General features: G+C 29.6%; 2 protein-coding genes across 3 annotated transcripts; both read left to right on the top strand.

Moving 5' to 3' along the window:
• The first annotated feature begins 3,342 nt into the window (after positions 1 to 3,342).
• LOC123897308 lies at positions 3,343 to 6,353 on the top strand. Its single transcript, XM_045947901.1, has 4 exons — positions 3,343 to 3,529; positions 4,546 to 5,454; positions 5,640 to 5,798; positions 5,880 to 6,353. The coding sequence occupies exons 2-4, from the start codon at positions 4,606 to 4,608 to the stop codon at positions 6,111 to 6,113; spliced, it is 1,242 nt and encodes a 413-aa protein (XP_045803857.1). The 5' UTR covers positions 3,343 to 3,529; positions 4,546 to 4,605; the 3' UTR covers positions 6,114 to 6,353.
• A 1,065-nt stretch (positions 6,354 to 7,418) lies between these two features.
• LOC123897310 lies at positions 7,419 to 8,494 on the top strand. Of its 2 annotated transcripts, XM_045947904.1 has the most exons (3): positions 7,419 to 7,517; positions 7,611 to 7,776; positions 7,978 to 8,494. In XM_045947904.1, exons 2-3 carry the CDS (start codon positions 7,615 to 7,617, stop codon positions 8,077 to 8,079), a joined length of 264 nt encoding a protein of 87 aa, XP_045803860.1. In that variant the 5' UTR covers positions 7,419 to 7,517; positions 7,611 to 7,614; the 3' UTR covers positions 8,080 to 8,494. The 2 variants fall into 2 exon arrangements, with proteins under 2 accessions (XP_045803860.1, XP_045803859.1); XM_045947903.1 differs by lacking the exon at positions 7,419 to 7,517 and having other exon boundaries at positions 7,524 to 7,776.
• Positions 8,495 to 12,637: the final 4,143 nt, after the last annotated feature.

The raw sequence follows: 12,637 nt of genomic DNA, 5'->3' as shown, positions 1-12,637 counted from the left end.
ATTCTTTTACAATACAATATAATACAATTTTCTTTTTTCTTTTTTCTTTACAAGTTATCATTATTTTTTACACTGAAACTTTTGTTACATGTAATTCTTATTATTTTTTTAATAATGCACACATTAATACACACAATAATGTACCTATATTTTTTAACAGTACAATTTATTATAAGGATATATTTGTAAATTAATTATAAAATCTCTCCCCTCCCCTCGTGAACCAAACATAAATTTAGTTGAAATGTCTTCCCTCCCCTCCCCTTCCCCCTTTTGAACCAAACACATAATAAATAAAATTCATTACCTCCCCTCCTCTCCCCTTCCCTCCCCTCTATTAAAAACCCTCCCCTCCCCTCCACTCTATTTGAACCAAACAGACCCTGAATGTTACCAATCAACTTCAAGGAAAAACTTGTGTCGAGCAGAGTAGACCGTATAGGTCAACCAGGCTTGACAAGTTTGAGGAATGGAGGGCTCAAATCTGGTATATGTGTTTATGTTCGTGCTTCATATATAAAAGCAACATGATTTAAAATAATATCACAGAATACTTTGAGCATGCACCCAGGTTGGTACAAGTATAATGAGCAGGTGCAGCAGATTGAAGAATAGACTAAACCACACACAAAAATTGGCTTACTTGCAATGTTGTCGACGCTGATTATTTCTACCACTGAACGAAATGGTAGAAATCTGCAGCCAACCCAAACCGCAATTCTTATTACTATGTTCATTTCGACACATTTTTTTACGTTGTTTCTTCATGTCACAATTTTTTCGGTTAGAGGGTTTTGCGGTTCGTGTTTTCCAGGTTCCCACTCATGCTTAGAATGACAAATCTCATATCTATTTCATCAAAAATAAAACAAAAACATGACAAGGGATATGAGAGGTTTGAGAAGAAGAACCAAAAAAAAAAAGATGATGAAAAACATAGATGGCAATGAGAAGCTAATTTTTTACTACAGCGCATCCAACTTCGAAAAATGCAGCGGTGCAGAAGGTAGTGTAGTCACTAGTATGTACTCCCTCCGGTCATTTTTATAAGGAATACTTTGGGAAAAAATTTGGTCATTTTTGGTCATTTTTATAAGAAACTTTGACCAATTTTCAAATATTTTAAATGTTTAATTTGAGTTATGCCCTTATTTATTATGAGAGAGAATATTAAACATAAGTAAATTAGGTGAATTAAGAGTAATTAAATAAGGATATATATATATATATATATATATATATATATATATATATATATATATATATATATATATATATATATATATATATATATATATATATATAAGTTTAAATTTACAAGAGTATTAAATGAAAATAACTATTTACAATGTGTTTTCTTGGTTGTGTAATTTTTTCAAAGTACTCCCTCCGTCCCAAATTATAAGGGAAAAAAGCCCATTTGTTTGTCCCAAATTATAAGAGAAAAAATCATTTTCAAAAATGTTTTTTCATTATTTTCAAAAAATTAAATGCAAATGTAACCAAAAAATATAAAATTAAATGCAAATTGCATTTAATTTCCTCTCTCTCACATTTTCTCAATAAACAACAACCAATAAAAATTGTTTTTACATCTTTCTATGCAACTTATTCCAAGGAAAACCCACAAAAACATACTTCAAATTATCATGTTTTACTTTTTCTTAATAAGTGTGATTTTTTTATTTTCCCTTGTAATTTGGGAGGAAGGGAGTATTTCTTATAAAAAGGACCGGGAGGAGTATATATATGTCACTTGTTTTAGAGATGATAATAATAATAATTATAAACTATAATAATAATAATAATAATAATAATAATAATAATAATAATAATAAGGATCACTAGCTCGGATGGGTTCAAATTGTAGCCGTATAATTTTCTCCACCCGAACCCGCCCATGACAATCCAATTTAACCTGTTTGTGGTCTTGTTTAACCCGTTTCAAACCAGCCGAGCAAAAAATTGTCATGCGTTTAGACGTTTTTGGTTGGTTCGAATAATTTATCCTCCCTAATTGTATTGATGCAATTTTTATTAATGAAATGAGTTGATTTGCCCTTAACGAAAATGTTTAAATGAAAATAGATCCTTTTTTCACGATTTTTTATGTGTTTTTTCTGTGACTATGACTTTTTGCTTTGAGATATATTGACTTTTTTATAAAGAAAAAATGATGATGAAAGTAGACATTTTTTCCATGACTTATTGTGTAAGTTTACTTTTTGACCAAGACTTTTTGCATAATTTAGAACTATTATATTTTTATCATATATAAAAATAAAAAAAGAATGCAACGCCAATTGTGGAGATTGAATCCGCAACCACGTGGTTAAAAGCCACGCACTATACCGGTGAATACGTACCGAGCTGTTTGGCTAGTTTTATATATGCATATCAAAAGTATAAAAAAAAATAAAAATTAAACATGAATGTAATTAAATTACTTTATGATGATGTCAATTCTTTATCTTAGTATTTTTAATAAATTATAAAATTTATTAAGTAGATTTTGTTTATAAATTTATTAAGTAGATGAACTCTATAAAATCTTTAAGTTTGTTAATGCGTAAGTAATGATACGAGTACAATCAATTTGTGACAACTTTTTGGACAAGTTTATTTTACTTTCTTCTTTGTGGGACAATATATCTATGGGTATCTAATGACATAAAGGGTGTCAAACTTTTTATACGACATATCCGATAATTTTTTACCAGATAATCGTATTATAAAATCGATCGTTGGATTAAAAGATACTATAACATAAGATCATATATATAAAATATAACATTAATCGGAAATCATTTGATACGTCAATGAGATACATCAAAATTAACGTCTTACGAATATTCAAAAAATGAGTTAATTTTGATGTATCTCATTGACATATCAAATGATTTCCGATTAATGTCATATTTTATAGACATGATCTATGTTATAATATAGTTCAATCCAATAGTCAATTTTGCAAGACGATTATCTGATAAAGAATTATCGAAAGTGTCATATTTTTAAGTTTGACATCTTGATGTCATTTGATTCTAACTCTATATATATAATGAAAGTATCAGAGTGATTGTCTCAAAAGTTGTTCAAATTAGTTGCACAAATATCATTTTTCTTAATTCATTTATATAATTACGTCGAAAAAATCACTTATATAAATTTTTTTATCTCATATAAAAAATAGGAGGGAGTAATCCTTATAAACAATGCACTATTTAATTTTTTATCAAAGAGTCTTAATCCAAATAATACATTGACCGTAGAGCATATGAAAAAAAATATTCCTTACTCCATCTTTATCAAAAACAATATTGAAACTTTCAAACACATACTTTAAATTCATTATCCATACTTACGTTGGTTAACGTCATGGCTTAATAGAGCATATAAGAAAAATACTGTAAAAACCTTATTCCATCTTTTGCTATAAATATTTGTTTCGAGCTTATCAATTGAACCATCGTTTAGTTATTAATCGCTATTGCTACTCGTTGTTAGTCTTTTCTTCCCAGTGTTTGAGGTACGTTCTTTTACACTACACTTGCGGTTAATATAAACATGATTTGTTCATCTAAGGATATATATAAAACATGATTTCTTCACCAATTTTGTACTCATCTATCTTATATTTAAGTGACCTATGTATATTTATCATTTCATTTAGAATAAAAAAATGTGAAATAAAAAAGAGATGATAAGTATTTTTTTAGCTGCGTTGGTAAAGATCGAGACCCCAAATCCTCCTAGTTATCCTTTGGTTTTAGAAATATTTATATTATTTATCTTTCATTAAATTTTATATAAAATATTTTAATTTTACAAGATCTCGCAATACGAAATTGTTGGTATTTCAAGTGTGAGTTGAGTTCCACATCGGATGAAACAGTGAATGTTAAATGGTTTATAAGTGAGAGAACTCATAAACCTAACACCTTAAGGTTTTGGGTTAAAGTGTGGTGTTCAACTCACTTGTGAAGTTGTTCAACGCCCGATGTGATGATCCATCGGACCCTCTCAAGACCCAACAGAAATACTTATTGAGTACAAAATAAAATATACTACATATTTTTTATAAAAATTAATTATTACATCTTTTAGTTTAATACTTGTTAGACTTCTTTTATGAAAATATAAGATATCATTATTTTAATAGTTTTTTTTTTGACACAGAACGATTCATTATTTTAAAAGTTAAGCAATCACTTTTGTCAAAAAAAAAATTAAGTAATCACTTCAAATATTTACGATGCATGAGTCAAATCTATATCAGTTCTATTTTAACTTTGTAATTAAGTGATTTCACACATTTTTCATAGTTAACGAAATGCCTTCTTTAAATTCAAACTTAGATGTCACTATATAATACATTTTGCCGTTCAAAAAAAAAATATGCAAGGATCGAGATTCGAACGTCGAATATTTAATTCACTTTAAGGGTGAAATTTTTAGCCTAAACTACTTAAAAAAAATGAAACATATGTGTATATATTTTTTATGAGAAAGCCAAACATAAATGTTTTTCACTTTTGACGACAGAAACAAGGAAAACGTGTGTTTAGAGGTGTGAGATTGAAACCAAACACAAGCATTTTAATCATGGGGATTATCTCTCAAGAATGGAAGCTTTCATTGGCAATACTACTACTAGTACTAGTGTTGTTGATAGGGACACCATTCTCATCAGCTGCTGCTAACAAGACTAATAAAAATGTCAAAACAAATGTTTTTCTGTCACCCAAAATTGAACTAAGTCCGGGACTTGTTTCAAACAAAATATACTATGACGTTGAATTTCCAAGAGGTCATATTTCACTCAAGAGTTTCAATGCTGAACTAGTTGATAAATCGGGAAATTCTATACCTCTCTATCAAACTTATCTACATCATTGGGTTGTTATAAGATACCACCAACCTAAAAATGTGACACAAAATAGCCAAGAAGGTATTACTTTTCTAAGAAATAATGGATTTTGCCAAGATGATTCTTTAACACAATACTATGGTCTTGGTTCTGAAACAAGAGATACAGAAACATATATTCCTGATCCTTATGGGATAGAAGTTGGTAATCCTTCTGAAATTCCAAAAGGGCATGTGGAAAAATGGTTGATTGTTGTACACGCTATTGATACAAGGGGTGTGGAAGATAGGTTAGGGTGCAATGAGTGTAAATGTGAGTTGTATAATATTACAAAAGATGAAGATGGTAAGAATTTAAGTTCAAATTACAAAGGAGGTTTGCAATGTTGTCCTGATGGTAGCAAGTGCAAGTTGAAGAAAGGGTTTTTAGGTCCTATAGAAAGCATTTATTTGAAATATACAGTTAAGTGGATCAATTGGGATAGTAACTTTATGGTGCCTGCAAAGATTTATATATTTGATGTGACTGATACTGTGAAGATATCAAATAAGTCTAAAGCAATTAGTCTAAAGCATGATTGCAAGGTACTAAAGTGAAATCTCAAAATAATATATACATATTTTATGCTCTCTCGCATTAATTGTAATATATTATTGGATGTCTGTGTAAAATATTTTTATTTTTACATTGTTACTGAATAGTTATTAAATTCCTATTTTAATAACCTCAAATTAACTATTCACTAACAGAGGTTATTTGCTACATATAGGTAGAATATGAAGTTGAACCTTGCAACAAAAGTAATTTGAATGGTAGTGGTTGTGTTGATGTGAAGAGAACAAGTTTTCCGATGCAAAGGGGCGGTTATGTCATCTATGGAGTTGGTCATCAACATGCAGGTGCAATTGGATCAACTCTATATGGACAGGTGAGATTAAATCATTGCAATCATTATTGACATTTAAATAGTATTATCTAATTATTAACATTTTGTTTGTGACAATATCAGGATGGGAATGTTATATGCAATTCAACCGCAAAATATGGAAATGGGGAGGAAGCAGGAAATGAGAAAGGGTATGTTGTAGGAATGACAACTTGTTATCCTCGACAAGGCTCTATCAAGATAGTTGATGGTGAAACGTTAACACTAGAGATTAAGTACAATAACAACATAAGACACTCTGGAGTAATGGGGCTTTTCTATTTCTTGGTGGTAGAAAAGCTTCCACACCATGTCTAACATTCCTATCATGTTAGGCCAGAAAAATTCTATGGTAGACCATTTGATACGGAGTTCATGGTTATGAACTTATGGTATTTTTTAGAAATATAATTACTTTACAATCTTTTTCATTCCAATAAGTCAGACAGCGATTTGTTTGTTCATTTTTCTATATTTTTGTCGAAATGACTCGCCATCTCATGAAAACAATAATAATTGTGACTTCCTACTTCATAGGAGGAATATCAATCATTTTTTATATTTTGAGTGATTTTCAAATGTTTTACAATCATAGACTAGTTTTCAAAATGGTCCAACGTATAATTTATCCTTTATGGTGTTTAATGGCAGGTTTATGTTATGTTGTAACAAATAGTCGCAATATGTGATGATGTAATCGAAATTAGTATATCTTATATTTCTATTGGGGGTACTTTTGATTGAGCTTTTTTGTGTGTGTTTGTAGTTACACTTACAGAAATATATAATATATAGAGAGAAAGTCTCATTCTAAATTTGTATCCATCGCTCTATGTATAAAGATAAATGGGTTTAATATGTTTTTATTCTTTATAAATATCTCAAATTTTATTTTTAATTCTATAAAAAATTATAGTAATTTTAGGTCTCTAATACCTGCCAACTTTTATTTATTACCTAAAAAGAGCTAAACAAAAAGGAACTTACAATGAAATTAATGGAATGTCGCAATAATACGAATTCTAACAAATCCGATTTGTTAGTCGAAAAAAAAAAAATCCGATTTGGAAAACGAGTTGTTACATTTTTATTAGGGGGTCTTATGTACCATTGTATCAACCTAGAATTTGTTGGATACATTCATGAAGTAATTTTTTTTTTTTAATTGTTTTATTTTTTAATGACAATTATATTATATATTAGTACGAGAGAAAATTCTGAACAACAAAGATATTTCATTTGATTTCAATATTTCTTCATTTTGTTAAGTAATTGAATTATTTAAAAGTTTTTATTTTGACCAAATGCCTCATATTTTTACGGTGTTTCTATACGTCGTTCTTTTCGGGCAGCGGCGGTCAAATATACGTGGTATTATAATTTAGGGAGCACAAATAATCCGAGATCCTCTCCATTTTCTAATCTTTTCATTTCTTTTATTACCAAAGTTTTTAAATGTTTTCTTGATGTATAAAAGATATTTGGATCCATTTAATATCACATTTAATAGAGGAAATGAAAATAATTGAAAATGCAGAGGATCCTAACCGTAATATTATACTTAAAAAATCTGTCAAAAAAAACTAAAAATCGGTGACTTGTGGGAAAAGCCATCCACAGTGTTAATTAGAACCTTCTGGATAGACCCACAGTTCCACTGTCTTTCTCTCCACGCAATCAACAAACACCCTGCATATTTCACTTCCAGAGGCCACCACAAAGGTTTGTGATTTCTTTGCAAAACTTACTTCAAATTCCTTTTTTTAAAAGTGATTTTTGGCTTATATCATTCTTGTTTTGGTTTTGGAATCTCAGTAACATGGATACACAGAAAAGCCAACCTGATCAAAAGCCATCTTCGTGTCGAAAGAAGAAGAATGAGGAAGCCACTTTCATTGAAGATCTGAAAGATCACATTGATGAGTTTATTCATGCTTCTATGGATGAACATAAAGCTTGTTTTCAGAAAACAATGAACAAGGTTTGTGTTTTATGCTTAGTTTTTTCTTTTTCTTTTAAACTTTATTTTTCGGATTAATTAAATAATTATCATATTTAGTCTATATTATAGGTTAAATAAATCTGAAAAGTGAAATTTTGTTTATAATTGTGGCGGGAACGGGTAATTGTTTTCTATCATCTAATGTTTTGTTGTTGTTGTTGTTGTTGTTGTCAATTTCAGATGTTTGGTTTGTCTAAGGCTGTTGCGGAGAAGAATTCTACTGACGTTGCTAATGGAGTTGAAAGTTCTCTGCCTCTTCAGACAACAACTCTGCAAGATTAGTTTTATTTTGAATCTAAACTTTTTATTTTAGTCATGATGTGGGAATGTAGTATCCCTTGATGTCTCTGTTTTGTTATGTTGGAATTTAAATAAATGTGAGAAACTTTAGTTAACATTTTGTTTTCAATGTAAAAAAATAAATGAATTTAACTAGGGGTGTTCATGGGTGCGGGTCAACCCACTGACCCAATCCAACCCAACCCATTATTTACCCGAATCCGTTCACTTGCGGGTAGAATTCGGCCTAACCCGCCATACTCATAAGCAATCAGTTTGGGTATTAGATTTGAGTTTTTGAACTCGTTTACCCGTGTACCCAACCCGTCATGGGAATGATGTGTTTTTTGGGAATTTGTTACTCTTATTTAGTTTATTAAGTGTTACGATTAAAAATGAATTTTTATTTGAAGTTAAATGAGAGTGTTTTATTCAACTTAAGTGTTAGAAATATGTCACAATTGTGTTAAATTGTATTATAGTTTTTTTAGAAATGATTATAAAATGTATTATTTTTTTCTATCAAAAATTATTTTTAATTCTATGAGCAACCCGCAAACCCAACCCAACCCAATCCGTTAATAATCGGGTTGGTTCGGTTCGGATTTGATAGTGAAAGTACGAGTTTGATGATGAACCCAACCCAATGAATATTGAACGGGTTGGGTAACGGATTAGAACAAATCCGGCCCAACCCAACGCGTGTATACATGTGCCACTTTAGAAGCGTTATAAACGATGAATTGGTCCAATTTTAGGTTTCTTAAGCAAGTGGTCATGATTCGATTCTTAGTTTTTTTTTTTGTTTCAATGGAGCAAGAGAGGATCGAACATAGGACCTCCTACATACTACTCAAATCTCTCACTACTAGACCAAACCTAGCAAACCTAGTGGCTTATTCGATTCTTAGTTTTGTGCATAGAAAAAATTCCTTATTTCATCATATCCTAAAGTAATTTGTGTTGTGGCAAGTGTGAGTGGTTAAGTCCCACATTGTTTAGAAAAGTGAAGGTTGAACACTTTATAAGTGAAAGGACCCATAAACCTAACACCTTAAGGTTTTGGGTAAGAGTGTGGTGTCCAACTCACTTGTGAAGTTGTTCTTGAACCCAATGTGGATGATCCCCTGGCTGCCCCCTCGTGGTGACCCAACAGTGGTATCAGAGCCGATGGTTCGACGAAGGGTTGAACTGGCTCCATGTATCGAAAGTCTTCTTGACAGGTGGTCAGGCGGCGGATCCCGTTGAGCAGTGTGGCTAACGGCGGTACAAGTGTAGGATGAAGAAAACTTCTGTTTGAGGGGGAACATATCCTAGAGTGGATGAACTCACATTTGAGGGGGAGATTATTGTGGCAAGTGTGAGTGGTTAAATCCCACATTGCTTAGAAAAATGGAGGTTGAACTTTTTATAAGTGAGAGGACCCATAAACCTATTACCTTAAGGTTTTGGGTAAGAGTGTGGTGTCCAACTCACTTGTGAAGTTGTTCTTGAACCCAATGTGGATGATCTCTGGCTGCCCCTCTTGGTGACCCCAACAATTTGTCCACAATGTTTACTTTTGTGCAACTGAGTGTATAAGGTCACAAGTTAAAGGGTTGAGGGGGATTTTATGATCAAAGCTTGCTGGAAGGTGGTCAGGGGCGAACCTCTTCAAAGCTTGGTGTGGCTATAGCCATACCAGCCCAGCCCAATTTTTAAAATAAAAAAAAAATATTATAAATAATTTTAAGTCATTTTGTATATATATTCGTACAAATATTAATGTAAATATTAGTTTAGAGTTTAATATTGATGACTGTAAGTCCCTCGTACATATATTAGTTTAAGTATTAGTGCAAATATTAGTTTCTAGTCTATTATTGATGATTTCAAGTCTTTCATTATATGTATAGTATTATTTTAAGCTATATATAGTTTAATTTTATAACAATTAACTTTAATTTTGTTTGGCAAAAAAAAAGGTGAATAACTAATTGAGTTTGTAGTATTGGGTAAAATTACAAATTCAACTGGAATATAAATATGAAATAACATAATTAATATTTAATTTTTTGAAGTAAGATAATACGAGTAAAATTGAAATAAAAATTAATAAGTTATAAACAAATTGAATTAGTTTATCAAAATAAAATGTATACTAGTATAATTTGTGTTTTATATATTTTGGTTCAAAGTAGGATCTTGTGAAGACTCTAACAATAGTGATATGCAAGATTTAACAATTATTTCTTATTCGAATAGAAATTTTAAGGTTTTATTTTTTATGTTTGTTTTTTTTTAAACAAAATTTTATAGTTCGTTTTTGTTGTTCTTTTTTTGGATATACATGTTGTATTAGTAAATCTCATATATTGTTTGTTGTTCAACTGAATTATCAATGATTTTTTTCGACTAGTGTCTAAATTTTTTAGCCCCACCAATTATTTGTGTCTGGGTCCGCCCCTAAAGGTGGTAATTGTCGAGGATCAACATAGATGTCATGCTACTAATTGAGAAGCAACTCAATCTCAAAGGAAACAAAAGGCGCTACAATGTCCAAATGAATCAAATGGCGAGTGCGGATAATAAACTTAGGGTTTTAGATTGATACAAATCCAGAAAACACAACTCAACACCTTGTTGAACTGCTAAGAACAAAGCTTTGATGGGAATTAGCTTAACCCCTTAAAGCTTTAGCTCTTTTGAGAGTAATGTTTCCCTTTGACAATAAATTCTTTGTGCCCGTCAAAAATCCCAAATGATTTTTTTGGTACAACATAACAAATGAATGACTATGTCATCAACAAGGAACATCCTTGCAAATGTAAGGGGCAATGTTGTCGGAATCTAAATTTTTACGTCAATTCATTTTGGGTAAGCGGAATCAAAACGTAGATTCAACTCGTGAATTCATTTATTAAAATAAGCATATATAATATATACTTTAACTTTTTTAATTTTGAATGTAATTTTATTTTTAATTTAAAAATTTAAGTGTTATGAATATTAATTAAAAAATGATAAAATTAATATATTATTAATTTTAAAAAATAAAATAAGTTTTAAATATTATATAATTCACACTTAATTGATTCTCTCTCATTCTCATTAGTTAAATATGACTAAAGTCATGCATTTCAATAACAGATAACATAATAACTATATAGCCATCAATATATCTTATAAAAAAATAATATCTCTCATTTTTTTCAGGTATTAAATATAACTATTTGAATCATGTATGTTATGTGAGATTGAATATTATATATGATTAAAATACAATGTGATTTTAACCCCTTTTGTTTTATTTTATCTTTACGAAAAGCCATTTATATTATGTATCATTTTTTTTTAGAATATTTATGTATCGATTATTTATTTTTTGACGTACTATGTATCTATTATTTATCAAATAACTTATTATATTTAAATGTCCACAAATTTTAGCTCAACTGACAGAAATGTCGAAATCGTTGGGTCGGATGTCATTTTGTCTATTTACCCAAAAAAAACTTATTATATTTAAATAATCGCATAAAATATTGTAATATTATATTATTTTATCAAAATATAATTACTTATTTGTTTTGTTTCTCACTTGTTTTCATCTATTCTTTTTATATTGTTTCTTTTTTTTTCGCACACGTGCATAAAGATAAAAGACATTCTTGGGAACGCTTACTAAAAATTATTATGCGTCTAACTCTTAATGTACCCCTCCGTTCTTCCGTCCCATTTTATAAGCAAAACTTCTCTTTTTAGGATCATTGAAGTATTTGGCTATAATATAACCAGATAATCAATTATTTAACTATAAAAAAATTTTATAATAAAGAACAAAGAGCATATACTAGTATAAAAAATAAGTAACTAATTGTTATCCTATGATTATTAACATATATACTATATTATTATAAAAAAAATTAACTCTCTAAATATGATATTGTATTTATTATTAATATAATAAGATTGAACTTTTGAATTGACGGAAAAAAATTGCGTTGTTAGGTGGAAACATGCGATTTTAAATGATTTTATTGATTTTATGTGGGGTTAAATTGTGTAAACTCGTTTAAATTTCCAATTTTACTGAATAATTTTAGCTCTGAAACGTAGAATCTAGAGTTTACGATTTAAAGCGAGTTCTCAAAATCAGTATCAGTTGTAAGGGAAGGTTTAAAATCTTCAACATAGCAAAATCTGCTGCTAGTTAGAGACTGTTAAAATTAGGGTTGGTAATATTAGGGTTGATGAGGTTAGCAAAATAGGTAAGATTGATCGCATTTGTCAGTGACGTAAACAATTTTACCTTTTAGATAAAATATAATCTTCATCTTTATAAAATATAATCTTGATATTTATATTAATGTAAGTTATTTGTGATAATGCTCGTTTCCACGTATCAATTTTTTTTTTTTCCTTTAAGAGAATAAAATGCAGCAGCAGAGAATATCACACATATAAAATAGATTAAAAAAAAAAAGAGCCTAAGACAACCACAAAATTAATATTCGAACACAAGAATAATGCAAGAATTTTGTACGCCATCCTATCCTATAGTATCTATACAAATTAATCC

This window comes from Trifolium pratense, linkage group LG7 (genome assembly GCF_020283565.1).
Source record: "Trifolium pratense cultivar HEN17-A07 linkage group LG7, ARS_RC_1.1, whole genome shotgun sequence".
NCBI lineage: Eukaryota > Viridiplantae > Streptophyta > Magnoliopsida > Fabales > Fabaceae > Trifolium > Trifolium pratense.
The sequence above is the reverse complement of the archived record's forward strand: the minus strand, read 5'-3'. Positions and strand labels throughout refer to the sequence as shown.

Coding starts and splice junctions, on each gene's coding strand:
- LOC123897310 (XM_045947904.1), top strand. CDS start 7,615: ATGGATACACAGAAAAGCCAACCTGATCAAAAGCCATCTTCGTGTCGA. Junction 7,777..7,977: donor TTCAGAAAACAATGAACAAG/GTTTGTGTTTTA, acceptor TGTCAATTTCAG/ATGTTTGGTTTGTCTAAGGC.
- LOC123897308 (XM_045947901.1), top strand. CDS start 4,606: ATGGGGATTATCTCTCAAGAATGGAAGCTTTCATTGGCAATACTACTA. Junction 5,455..5,639: donor GTCTAAAGCATGATTGCAAG/GTACTAAAGTGA, acceptor TGCTACATATAG/GTAGAATATGAAGTTGAACC. Junction 5,799..5,879: donor GATCAACTCTATATGGACAG/GTGAGATTAAAT, acceptor TGACAATATCAG/GATGGGAATGTTATATGCAA.